The sequence below is a fragment of the Malurus melanocephalus genome, unplaced genomic scaffold (assembly GCF_030028575.1).
Source record: "Malurus melanocephalus ecotype Western Australia unplaced genomic scaffold, MMel_1.1 scaffold_843, whole genome shotgun sequence".
NCBI classification, from domain to species: Eukaryota; Metazoa; Chordata; class Aves; order Passeriformes; family Maluridae; genus Malurus; species Malurus melanocephalus.
This window is the reverse complement of record NW_026624075.1, coordinates 96,219-109,049: the sequence shown is the minus strand read 5'-3', so window position 1 is coordinate 109,049 and position 12,831 is coordinate 96,219. Positions and strand designations below refer to the sequence as shown.

Genomic DNA, 12,831 nt, shown 5'->3' with positions numbered 1-12,831 from the left:
CTGTGTCGCTCAGTGTCCCCGGTGTCCCGGTTTTCCCGGCCTTATCCCGCAGTGCCACCTGCCGCCTGTTCCTCTCCGTTCCCGGCGATCCCGCCGCTCCCGGTTTTTCTCTTTCTGGCCACAGGAACGCTTTGTTCCCGGTGTGTCCTGCCCCCTTTGCCGCTCCTCGGGGTATTTTTTCCCAAATTTTTTTTTTTTGCCAGGATGTGCAGCAGGAGTAGCGGGGCAGGGAGCAGCGCAAACCGAGGGGACWGAGCGCAGCGGGGCTGTGACAATGGGAGATGCTGCCCTGTCCTCCAAACCCCTCCAGGGCTGTGTTGGGGCTCCTCAGCCCAGCAGAACCCACTGCAGGCTCTGTGTTTTGATCTGCCCCGTGCTTTGGGGCAGCTGCTGTGCACASGAGGGTCCCTAAACCGCAGGCTGCTGCGAGCTCCCGGTGGTGGGGCTGCTCGGGTGGCTCTGTGGGCAGCACCAAAAGGTCTCACCTGGCTGTCCCCCCTCACCTGGCTGCTGGTTTGGTGTCTGTCCCCCTCACCGCCCCAGTCTGTGCTCACTGGAGCTGCTCGGTGGCCGTGCCCCGGGGCTGTGCTCACCTGGCACACGGGCGGGTTCTTGTCCCCCTGTGCAGGAGCGGACTGTGCCTCGGCCGAGCCCTTGGTGCTGGAGCAGTATGTCGTGGTGGCCGACTACCAGAAGCAGGAGAGCTCGGAGATCAGCCTGTGCGTGGGCCAGGTGGTGGAGATCATTGAGAAGAACGAATCAGGTACAGCGAGCTGGGCTTGGCGCCGGCGGGGTGAGAGCAGGGGCAGCAGCAGCAATCCTGCTGTGTCGGTGTTTTCCTTAAGCAAAGCATCCCCCAGGGCTGGGGAGCCGAGATGGGGTGTGGAGGAAGCAGCTTTGGGCTGTCTGAGTGTGGACAAGGCTCTGATCATCCCCGTGCCGTTCACCTTCCTCAATCTCCATTTTCTGCTTCTTTGTGCTCAAAAACTTAGTGATATGTGCTGAGGACAAAAGCCACCCTTGAGCTTGGCAGGCTTGTTTTGGTGACACAGGGGGACACTCGTGGTGCCCATGAAAGCCCCCCTTGTGCCCTCCTGTGGGTGGGCAGCTGAGCTCTTCGCTTGCTGCAAACCTTGACCTTGCTCTSAAGCTCTGCAAAGGGACAGAGCCATGCTGTGGGCCCCGCTTCTGGAGCTTGTGGAGCATTTATTCCTCCAGGTTTACAGAAGGTGCTTGTTGCAGGGAGTTCAAGATAAACCATGAAAATAGATGTTAACATTCGRGAGAGCTGGTCCCCAGAGGATCAGTTGCACCAGCAGCTCTGTTGGAGCACGAGAAAAATAAAAGCAACCCTGAAGCCAGTGAAACGATTAGCACAGCCAGCTCAAACGCTGGGGAAAATCATTTATTTATCGAAGGGCAGCCCTGGCTTTCCCTCCCGTGCAGGTAGCTGATTCCCTCCCCAACAACCCAGTTGTCTTTCTAAATGACTCGCTGGTGGGGTTCTGAGGATAACACTCAGTCTTTATTTCTCCCCCGAAGACACAAATTGTGCTTTTAATAACGAGGAGCGTGTGCTGGTTTTGATTGGACACACAGGGTGGCCCAGAATTGCTTGTGGCCTCTCTGGAGCTGCCTGGGCTTCCCCTGGCAGAGCTGATGCTTTAAACCCTGCCTTTGCTCGCAGCTTTTCAATTTTGCTGTTTGCAGAAATGTAAAGGAGGCGAGTGCAGCAGGACTCGGCTATCGATTCACACGCAGGGTATTCATCTCTGCTAATTAGCCCGAGCCTGCTGACCCACACTGAGGGAAAATGAACCATGAAGGGGCAGAAAAAACCGACAGCAAATGCGGTGGCTGGAGCCATTCAGCTCCCAGAGCCTCTCCCATTTTTCTGGGGGGGGAATTGTCCTTTCAGATGTCACTCAGCTGCGGTTCTCTGTGCTTGGATAGCGCTTGGCTCTGTTGCTTTGGGGTCACCAGAAGGGATCACAGCCCCCCAGGTTCACGGTTTGGAGGGAGGGAGGGAGGGAGGTTTTGGCTGCTATGAGCCCCTGGCTGAGCCACCTGCTGGTTTTCTTCTCAGGCTGGTGGTTTGTGAGCACGTTGGAGGAGCAAGGCTGGGTGCCAGCGACCTGCCTGGAGGCGCAGGATGGAGTTCAGGATGAGCTCTCCATGCAGCCTGATGGAGGTAAGGAGCTGCTGGAAGMATCTGCCTGAGGTTCCTCCTGCTGAGCTGCACRGGAGCACTGCAGCACCCTCCCTGARTGGGGCAGGACACGAGGCTGGGGRAGGAAAAACCCAGAACAARACCTGRGGAAAGGGACAAACCCCAGGAATGGCCCTGCTGGGCTCCAGTGCTGCAGCACCACACTGGTGGTGGATCCACCGGCCTCTCTGCTCCTCCACTGCGGGGCTGAAGGTGTCCTCTCCCAGGAATGCTCACCCCAGTGCCTCCTTCAGGCCCAGGGAGMTGTTTTACCTGCCCTGGAGGACAAGGAGGAGCAAAGCCCAGGTCCTTGGGCAGCACGTGAGCTCCTCGGTGGGAACAGCCAGGTTCCAGCCTGTCCTTGGAGCACACCCAAAATATCCCTGGATAGCACATCCTCCCCAGGGACTCTGGGTGCTCCAAGCAGAGCAGGAGCTGGCCCAACCCCTCGTCTGGTGGGAGGGGGGCTCAGGCTGGGCACAGCTCCAGGTGAGCAGAGTCTCTGTCCCGCTCTCAGTGTCAGCCCTGCCTCCTCCTGGACCTGAAGTGCCACCTCCTTACGTCCTCTCTTGTCCTTCTCCTGCCTCCCCACCACGCTGTTCCCAGTGCCMTGGAGATACTGGTCTCTGCCCCGGCACCTGGGCCGCCGCCGGACGCTGGGGGATTTGAGCACCGGTGGATGGGCTCAAGGTGGACACGCAGGGCTGGGCTGGCCCGTGCTGTTCTCAGAGCTTTGTGTGCATGTGTTGGTTTGCTGTGCATGTGTCAGCCCTCAGTGTGCCACAGCCGCTCCTCTGCCTGCCAGGAGGCCACTCATGTGCACATCCCTCTCCTCTCTCAGCTCTTCCTTCTCACTTTTGGGCTCAGAAGTTGTAGTTTGTGCTTTCTCTGGTTTATATATGCAGAATTGTTGGAACTGCTGCCTTGGTTCCTGGAATAGCCATGAGCCCTGGGGTTGATGCCTCAAGGTGGGGTCAGGAGGACAAGAGCCACTCCCCTTGCTGGGTGTGACAGGACATTCTCTGCTGGGACTCCTCTGCACAAAGGGGGTGTGAAATCAGCCCCTGCCAGAGCTGGGCCATCCCCAGAAGACAAATCCAAGGAACCTGCATGGTGGGGATGTCCAGAGGGGTTCTGGGGGCAGATTTTTCCCCAAATGGCTTCACYCTATTTGGGCACTGCTAAAGGCAATCACTTTGCTGTGTTTCCTCCAGAGAGAGCAGGACAAGGTGAGGGAGAGGGGAGGATGGATGGATCCATTTGTCTCGCATCTGCATGGCTTTTGGGATGTTTGCCCTTCTTCCTGAAGGGAAGARCATCCATATCCCTGCTTGGCATCCCTTGGTCTGTTGGACAGGGCACCAGGCTCTTCTCCAGGCTGCCCCCATGGCTTTGGGGTTGAATGGTGAAGCTCCTGTAAAAACACTTTGAGCTGTGTGTGAGGGTATCTCTGTGTGCATGGGGCTGCCCMCTCATGCCTTTGGGATTTCTCTCCSCTTAGAGAGRACAGTTCCTCTTTAAAGGCYCTGAGAAAGAAATTTGAGCYGAGCTGGATGCATGGAAGAGCTTTTGTGATGAGCTGTGAAAARTCTTTGGTCATGAGGAAGAGGAGGAACTGTTTTAGGGAACTCCTTGACCACAGCAGCTCACCAAAGCTCACATTTCCAAATACATTTCACTGTCATTTCTCCTTGAATGGTATCTCTGTGTGTTWTCACCTAAATTACAGGAATTATCAWTTATAKAAAGCATTTCACAGCCATTTCTCAGCTGAGGCCAGGTTTCCATGGAACAGTGCCTCTGTGAAACAGTTCTTTCTCTTCAACAGAAGAGAAGTACACGGTGATTTACCCCTACACAGCCAGAGACCAGGATGAAATGAACCTGGACAGAGGGGCTGTGGTGGTGGTGATCCAGAAGAACCTGGAGGGCTGGTGGAAAATCAGGTACTGGCCCAGGCTGTGGGGTGTCTGACCCAAAGGCAAATCTGGGAGCTGGGGAGCGCAGAGAACCACAGTTCATTTCTCTCCATCCTGACAAATCCRATGTTCAAGCACAGCTTTGGTTGGAAATCTTGGAAATGCTCTGATTTCCTGTGCTGGGACTGTGTCACCCAGCAGTGCCAGGGACTCTGGTGTGAGAGCAGCAGTTCCATCCCACCCTGCTGAAAGGAGAACCCTGAGTGTCCCAGGGCTCAGGAGCTGCAGTTTGTGCTTTTCTCTGGTACATACATGCAGAATTAATGGAACTGCTGCCTCGGTTCCTGGAACAGCTGTGAGCCCTGGGGTTGATGCCCAMGGTGGGGTCAGGAGGACAAGAGCCACCTCCCCTTGCTGGGTGTGACAGGACATTGTCTGTCCTGGACCCTCTGGCTGTGGAGGAGGCTCCTGCAGGGCACAGCCACCTCTGGGCCGGGTGTGCAGGGTGTGCTGAGCCCAAGGCTCCAGACCATCCCCAGATGAGGGTTTTTTTCTGCTGCAAGCTCATTTTCTCCTCTCTGTGGCCGAGCAAACAGCCRGGCTTGCACAGCCCACACTGTGATTTTCTTCACCTTCCACTGGAGCCATGCTCCTGGCAGCAGAACAGCCCCAAAAACATATCCGGGGTGTTTCAGGCAGAGGGGAGATGCCACAGGAGCGCTGATGGCAATCACAGGCTCAGCAGTTGGTGCCATCTGAGCGATGTGGCTGCAGCTCAGCCAGCGGGGAGCATGTCTGGCATGGCAGGGGTGCTGTGGATGAGATTTCTCAGTCAGGGCACGGGGCTGGTGTCTGTCCTGAACAGATYCAGAGCAGGGAAGGGCTCCAGGCTGCCAGCAGGGAGAGGCCTTGTGCTTTCTCCAGGTCCATCAGTGCCAGCAGCAGCCCTTTGGTTTTTCCCTTTGCTTCCCAGGCCAGAGTATTTCATTCCTGAGCTGGTGCCACTGCTGAAGTGAGCACAGTGCTTCACAGCATTCCCAGTTCTTCATGGCAATCCCAGGGCTTCACAGCAATCCCAGGGCTCCATGCCATTTCCAGGGCTTCATGGCATTCCCAGGGCTTCAGGGTATTGCCAAGGTTTCAGGGTATTTCCAGGGCTTCACAGCATTCCCAGAGTTTCAGGGCATTCCCAGGGTTTCATGGCATTCCCAGGGCTTCACAGCATTCCCAGAGTTTCAGGGCATTCCCAGGGTTTCGTGGCATTCCCAGGGCTTCACGGCATTCCCAGGGCTTCACAGCATTCCCAGCTCTGTGCCCTGGCTGGGCCAGCTTGTGTCCAGCTCTGGCCATGAAGGGAGCTCTCCTGGTGCCATGCAGATCCTGGCAATCCCCCAGTGCCCAGAGCGGGCAGTTCCTTTGCCCACAGCGCATCCTGACCCCGGCTGCAGGCTGTGTGAGCTCCCGGGGGCTCTGCAGTGACACTGCTGTCCTTTTCCCTGTCCTTGTCCCCACAGGTACCAGGGCCAGGAGGGCTGGGCTCCTGCCTCCTACCTCAGGAAGGGCAATGGGGACGGTTTCCCGCAGAAGCTGGGCTCCTCAGCCCATTGCAGTGCCCTGGAGCTGGATGGCATCTCCCGGCAGCAGGTCCTGGCCAGCAGGGACCTGGGGACACCCAGGGATGGCAGAGTGGACAGCAGAGCCCTGCCCAGCGCCGACATCCGCCGCAGTGAGTGCTGGGCTCCAAACACAGCCTGCCCCATGGGTTTGGGTGAAATAAGGGGCTGGGAGCTGGCAGAGACTCACAGGGCCTGTGGGGTGTGCAGAGAGGGCTGGGGGTGCTGTGGGGGCACAGGGACAGTGCTGCTCACACAGGGACCTGCTGAGGGTCAGCACATGGGATGGGGATCCCTGCCCAGGCTGCAGGGTCAGCTGGAGAGGTTCTGCTCTCAGGAGGAAAGGAAGCCTGTGGGAAAGGTGGAGAGGATGAGGGGGAACGGCTTCAAAGTGACAAAGGACAGAGTTAGATGGGATATGGGGAAGGAATCGTTCCCTGTGAGCRTGGGGAGCCCTGGCACAGGGTGCCCAGAGAAGCTGTGGCTGCCCCTGGATCCCTGGCAGTGCCCAAGGTGGGGCTTGGAGCAGCCTGGGACAGTGGGAGGTGTCCCTGCCCATGGCAGGGGTGGGATGGGATGGGCTTTAAGGTCCTCCCAACCCAAACCATCCTGGGATTCTGTGATCTTAACCCCCAGGTCCTCTGGGTCAGTCCCACAATGCCAAAGCAATTTCATATGGTCACCTCAGCTGCATTTCCCAGGAGAATCTGAAAGCTGGGTTCTCTTCCAGTGGGATCCCCTTGAAACCTGGGGGACCTGTGCTCCTTGGGGTTCTGGGCTGGTGGGTTCTGGGCTGATGGGTTCCTCCTTCGGGTTGTTTTGCCTTGGGGCAGGTTTGGTCTTGGCCTTGCCATTTTGTTTGTCACTTACCTTTCACGAACGCTTTTCAAAAGCCARAAACTCAACAGCATCTGGAATTCTTCCTCCACAGAGTCCCCAAAGATGAGGCAGAGGCCACCTCCACGCCGAGACCTCACCATAGTAAGTGCCAGGGGGTGGGAGGGGAGCACTTTTGGGATCCTGTCCCCGTCCCCTCTGTGGCTCGGGGGGCTGTGGGGTCCCAGTTGCTGCACAGACCCACTGATGGCTGTTCTGCTTCCCTCTCACAGCCCCGTGGGCTGAACCTCCCRAAGCCTCCCGTCCCCCCTCAAGTGGAAGAGGAATATTACACCATTGCTGATTTCCAGACCACCATCCCCGATGGCATCAGCTTCCAGGCAGGAATGAAAGTGGAGGTGAGACTGTCACCTTCAGACACCTTCAGGGCAGTGCTCCTGACTGCCACTGTCGTGGGACCTGCTCCACGCTGGGAACATCTGCTCCCTGTGGTGTTCTGGCTGAAAACCAGGCATGGTTCTGCCTCTGGGAACATTCCAGGCTCTGAGAGTGCGATAAAAACCTGTAGGAGCTCGAGAAACTTTGGCCTCTCGAGTCTGAGTGCTCTGTTTGAACAAAAGGAAAATAAACCCACCCCGCAAACGGGGTTTGAGATGGGAGTTTTTCCTCTTAGCTAGGCCAGGTGTAAATTTAAAAACCCTTCCAAAATTCCTGGYACACCCTCCTTGCTGGCAGAACCCCTCCTGCAGATGTGATTTTCTTTCTCGGTGTGCAGATATTATTTTTTTCTCCATGTGCAAATGTGATTCTGTTCTCCGTGTGTAGATGTGATTGTGTTTCTCAGTGTGCAGATGTGATTTATGCCTCTCTAAGAGGATTTTTCCTTCAGGGCCACCCCAATCTGCCCCTCCCAGTCCCCAGCCCCACTGCTGGGGCTGCTGGGCAGTGGAATCCACTGGGATTTCTCTTGGAATCCACGATGGAGTGGATCCACTGGGGTTTTGCAGCCGGTCGGGCGCTCCAACAGTGCCACGCTGTGGCCACCGCCAGACCCGGGAGCGATGGGGACAGCTCAGCAGCGCTCCCTCAGCCCCATCCCTTCCCTTCCCTTTAGGATGCCACTCTGGGATTCCGTGGCTGTGGCTGGCAGGGCTCCCAGGTCACCCTGCTGTTGTTTCAGAACGCCTGGCTGAGCTCTCCTTTCCCCCCCAGGTCATCGAGAAGAACCTGAGCGGCTGGTGGTACATCCAGATCGAGGAGAGGGAAGGCTGGGCCCCTGCCACCTTCATCGACAAGTACAAGAAAACCAGCAACGCCTCCAGGCCCAACTTCCTGGCCCCGCTGCCCAACGAGCTGGCCCAGCTGCGGCTGGGGGACACCGATGGCAGTGCCAGCGAGGAGCCCAYGGGGCCGTGCCGCCCGCTGCCAGAGGCTCCCCCGAACGGCACCGACTGCCCTGGCAGGTGGGGCAAGGACTGGAGGGGCAAGGAGGCCCCCGATGGTGGCGACCTGTCCTTCGCCGGGGGCTACGAGGAGATCTCGGAGCGCGACACGGAGGAGAAGCCCAGCCTGCCGCCCAGGAAGGAGTCCATCATTAAATCRGAAGGAGAGCTGCTGGAGAGGCAGAGGCCTCCCCCCAAGCCCCCCGGCGTGATTTTGCCCATGATCCCACCCAAGCAGTCGGCAGCCCCGAAGGACGGCAAGAAGCCGGAGCTCAGGTCGGAGAAGGCCAAACTCTTCCAGCTGAAAAACGAGATGGGGCTGGAATGTGGACACAAGGTGTCGGCCAAGGAGGTGAAGAAGCCAAACCTCCGGCCCATTGTCAAGCCGGCCAAGCCCAAAGCTGAGCCTGTGGAGGACAAACCTGAGCCCATCACCCAGAACCCTTTCCTAAAGTCCAGACCTCAGATCAGGCCAAAGCCCGCCGCATCCCCCCGCGGTGAGCCGCCCCCGGCCGATGACAGACTGGACATTTGCAACCTGCGGAGCAAGCTGAGACCGGCCAAGTGCCCGGAGAAAGCCTCGGAGCAGGATCCTGCTGCCGGGGAAAGCCCTTTCAGCAATGCCACGGTCTCTTTGGAGTCTCCTGTCAGGTTCCCGGAGCGGCCGGGCGTGGAGAGCAAAGCCCTGCCCAGGCTGGACAGCCACGGCCCCAAAGAGGCGCTGCCCAAATGTGCCCCGGGTCCAGCGAGCCCTCCCTGCGCCAGGGAGGCCCCTCCTCAGCGCCCCATGGTGCCACCCCGCAGGCCACCCCCGCCCAAGAAGATGGGGGGCCCTGTCCCCGTCCCAGTCCCCGTCCCTGTCCCTGTCCCCGTCCCCACTGAGCCGCGGGTCCCAGCACGGGACACGCCTGAGCTCAGGGGTTCTGCCACGCCCGGGAGGCCCATGCTGGTCCCTCCCAAAGCCAAGCCCTTCCTCAACGCCGCCCTCCAAGACGAAGCCAAAGCCAAGAGCAGCATCACCCCAAAGGTCATCTCCAAGCCCCTGGAGAGGGGAGAGCCCAGGGAGAGGAGCTCAGCCCTGGATATGGCCAGGGAAGCTCTCTACGTGGCCGTGGCGGATTTCGAAGGTGACGAGGAGACCAACAGCTTCCGAGAAGGGACTTTGTTTGAGGTTCGGGAGAAGAACAGCAGCGGCTGGTGGTTCTGCAGGGTGCTGGCCGGGGGGCCRTGCTGGGAGGGCTGGATCCCTTCCAATTACCTGCGCAAGAAACCGTAGCTGCTCCTCGGCCCGCGCCRTCCCCGGCCTCTCACCTGAGTATTTAATGAGCAGATTAATTTATAGTTTTCTGTAAGGCTGGCTTTAAAAGGGAAGAGAATAATTGAGATCCCACACCTCCCAGCCAGGGCCCCTCGGAGGCAGCTCGGCCTCCCCTCCCCACCCGTGTGCTCCCACCCATCCATCTCCCCACATTTCCCCCAAGGATGTGGCCCCCGTGGTTCTCTGTGCTGGGCAGAAGGACCTTGGATGACATTTTGCCACCCCTGTGGTGAATTAGATGGAAATCCAGGTGGAATGGTACCAACGAAGGAAATCACAGCAGGATTTGCCTTTCCCTGAACCTCAGGGTCAAACGTTGCAGGTCACGTTGCTTAGTCCAGAGCCACGAGGAACATGGCAAAAAGGAGAAATTATTTTGATGAGAATGATGAGAACATCGAATGTTCATACAAATGTTCATCATCTCATCAGAAAATGCTGAGAACAGGCTCCTGCAGCTCTGTGCCTGGTTAAGGGCCGTGCCTTGCTCCCTGTGCACGGGGATCATCCCTTGGTCCTTCCCTGCTCCATGATGACAAGTGTTGACTTCAACATCCTCCTGCTGGAAAAAAAAATAGGGAAAAACCCCCAACTCATYGGACAGGTCCTGTCTGTGCCAATCCAGGACAGCTCCTGAGCCTCTCCCCTGCAGTTCTGCGAGCAGACATCAGAGGGGTTCTGCTTCCAGAGCTGAGCAATTCTATGCAAGGCGCAGACGACCAAAACCACCCCTGGAAAAGGGATGCTTTGCTCTCCAACCCCCCAGACTGCCCTGCCTGTTGGACTCGTAGGGGAGCACCCCTTCCAGGACCCGCTGAGCTCCCCGGGCTGGCGGCAGCAGCCTGCGGCGGGTCCTTCCCTCGGTGCTGAYATTATCCAAGTGCAATCCGCAAGGTGGGAGTTCAGCTCCTCCTGCTCGCCCCTCGGGAGTTGTGTCACCCCCCTGCCACCCTCCAGGTACTTGCATTTCACCCTGTGGGCTGGCTCRGCTCCCAGGGCTCCCGGGCAGGCTCAGGCTGGGTTTTTCCACGCTGGCATTGCTGCCTGCTAGGCTGGATCGTGCCCACAGTGCTGCTGATCCCAGCGGGAGGATGAGCAYGGATGAGCTCTTGTCCCCCTGTGCTGCTTTCTTCATTTCTGCCCTTGGCTTTTTGCAGCTTCAGGGCTGCTTTTCTCTGCAGAAGAGCTTTAAACCCGGCTGTCTGTGGATTTCACAGAATGACAGAATTATTGGGGGCTGGAAGGGAGCTCTGGAGATCATCCAGCCCAGCCCCTCTGCCAAGGCAGGGTCAGCTTTGGTGTTGACCAAGCCCTGTTTTCCTCTCTGGTCCAAGTGTGAGTGATGCAGCCAAATGGTTTTGCTGCTGGAAATAATGGCAGTTTCCCCTCAGATTTGAGGCTGGCTGAATCAAAGGAGCATTCTCTGCTCCCACAGATGCTCAATTCCTTCTCCACCCGATATTTTCTACCCTGAAAATGTGGAGTTGGAGACCCCTCTGTCTACACACAGAAGAAAATAGCGGTGCCTCTGTTGGGATCGTCCTGGGAGAGTGCTGGGGCAGCTTGATCTGACAGAGAACTCCTGACCATCACATCCACAAGCCCCAAAATTCATTTTTTAGCCGTGGGAATCCAGGCAGCCCGGCCTGTGGCTGACTGCTCTCCCTCCCAGCTGCGGTTTTCTCCGCTGGCACATCATCCCCTGCTCAGGCTGACTCACCTGAGCTGGCAGTGAACGCGCCTTTGCAACCCAGTGCAATAACAAAGCTCCTTGGTGGCAGTCGGGAGGGGCTGCTCTGCTCCCGGGAGAGCTGCAGGGTGGGCTGGGAGAGCTCTGCTGAGCTCCAATCCATCCTTTCTGCTTTGGAGAGGAGTGGGGAYRGGATGAGTTAAGCCAGAGCTGCTGCCCAGCCCCATCCAGCTCCCGCAGTGCCAGGGAAGGGGCTGGACGTGGATCCCTGCTCTTGACACAGGGTGGAARGGCTGCCTTTCCCAGGCACTGCCCTTGCTCTGCCTTTGCTCAATGGCCTTTTAATCTCAGAAGTGTCTCCTGCTCTGTCTCAGAGGCCTCCCTGCCCCGGCTCTGCCCTGTGCTGTTTGTGTGGCCGGGGCTCTGAGCGAGGGCTGTCCCCTGTCCCCTCCCAGCTGAGCCTCGGAGCCGCTGGTGCTCCCTTTTCCCAACACAAGTACTGTATTTGGCTCCCTGAGCGTGACGGGATCGCTGCCCGCTTCCCAAAGAGCTTCCCAGAGGAGGGATCACCTCGGGAGGTGCCCACACCCGCAGCCTTACCCCTTTGCCACCCTCCKGTCTGCCAGGGGGCCGTGGGTTGGCCAAGCTGCCTTGGGGACGATGCCAGGAGCCACTGGGCTGGCAGGGCTTTGTCCCCAGATCCGTGTCCCCAGTCCTGCCCCAGGCCAGGCTGCCTCTCCTCCCGTTCCTCACGCATGGCCGAGCTCCCTGACTACCTCGGGAGGAGGAGGAGGGTGGCCAAAAGCACCCCAAACTGGGGGGCAGCACCCCAAACTGGGGACAGCACCCCAAATCGGGGGGCAGCATCCCAAACTGGGGGGCAGCACCCCAAACTCGGGGACTGCACCCCAAACCCGGGGACAGCACCCCAAACTGGGGGGCAGCACCCCAAACTGGGGGGCAGCACCCCAAACTCGGGGGCAGCACCCCAAACTCAGGGGGCAGCGCCCTAATCTGGGGGGCAACACCTCAAACTGGGGGGCAGCACCCCAAACTCGGGGGGCAGCACCCTAAACCCGCGGGCAGCACCCCAAACTCGGGGGAAGCACCCCAAACTCGGGGGAGGCACCCCAAACTCGGGGGGCAGCACCCCATCAGCCAAAGCCCAGCCTCCCAGAGCAGCCCCGAGGTTGGGGTTTGTGGCCAGGGGGGCATTGTCACGGTTTAGGACACGAGAGCTGGGATTTGGGGCCATCCAGGCTGGGCACCGACCCCGCTGTGCCCGGCTCCTGCCAGGCTCCCAAAGCCCCTGTGTTTGTCCATGTGTCTCTATATTATTATAAATGTATAAATCTYCATTACTGGGGGGTGGGGGGAAGCAGAAGGTAGATGTAGCTGTGTCCATGCCCTGTCTATATGTTCACCTTTAAGGGCTGGATTTTTCTTTTTTTTATTTGCTGGGGTTTGGGTTTGTTTTTGTTTTTGTTTTTTTTTTCTTTTGTTTTCCTTTTTTAAGAAATAAAAAGAAACTGCTTGACTGGTTTCAAGCACCCTGGTGAACCCATGTGTGTGTGGCTGGTGGAATTTTGGGGTGCTGCTCTCCTGTCCAGGGCTGGTTTTGGGGTCTGTCTGTCCGTCCCCAGGCTCATGGGGACCCTGCCAGCTCCTTGTGTCTTYCTTGGTGCCCAAGCTTGGATGTGTCCCAACAAATGGCTCAGTGGAGTGTAGAAATTGTTATTTTGGGTTCAAAACAGCAGGATTTGGTGATTTGGGGGAAATGCAGGGAAAAAAAGAGGCATTGCC

General features: G+C 58.2%; 1 protein-coding gene across 1 annotated transcript in view; it reads left to right on the top strand.

Moving 5' to 3' along the window:
* The window catches only part of SH3PXD2B (SH3 and PX domains 2B), a 29,591-nt gene extending 17,013 nt beyond the window's left edge, over positions 1 to 12,578 (top strand). The window contains exons 5-11 of the mRNA XM_057385561.1: positions 629 to 763; positions 2,087 to 2,191; positions 4,038 to 4,155; positions 5,643 to 5,854; positions 6,673 to 6,722; positions 6,851 to 6,976; positions 7,791 to 12,578. Of these exons, the coding sequence (XP_057241544.1) occupies positions 629 to 763; positions 2,087 to 2,191; positions 4,038 to 4,155; positions 5,643 to 5,854; positions 6,673 to 6,722; positions 6,851 to 6,976; positions 7,791 to 9,296 (2,252 nt within the window). The 3' untranslated portion in view covers positions 9,297 to 12,578. The remainder of the gene's footprint in view (positions 1 to 628; positions 764 to 2,086; positions 2,192 to 4,037; positions 4,156 to 5,642; positions 5,855 to 6,672; positions 6,723 to 6,850; positions 6,977 to 7,790) is intronic.
* The last annotated feature ends 253 nt before the right edge of the window (positions 12,579 to 12,831 follow it).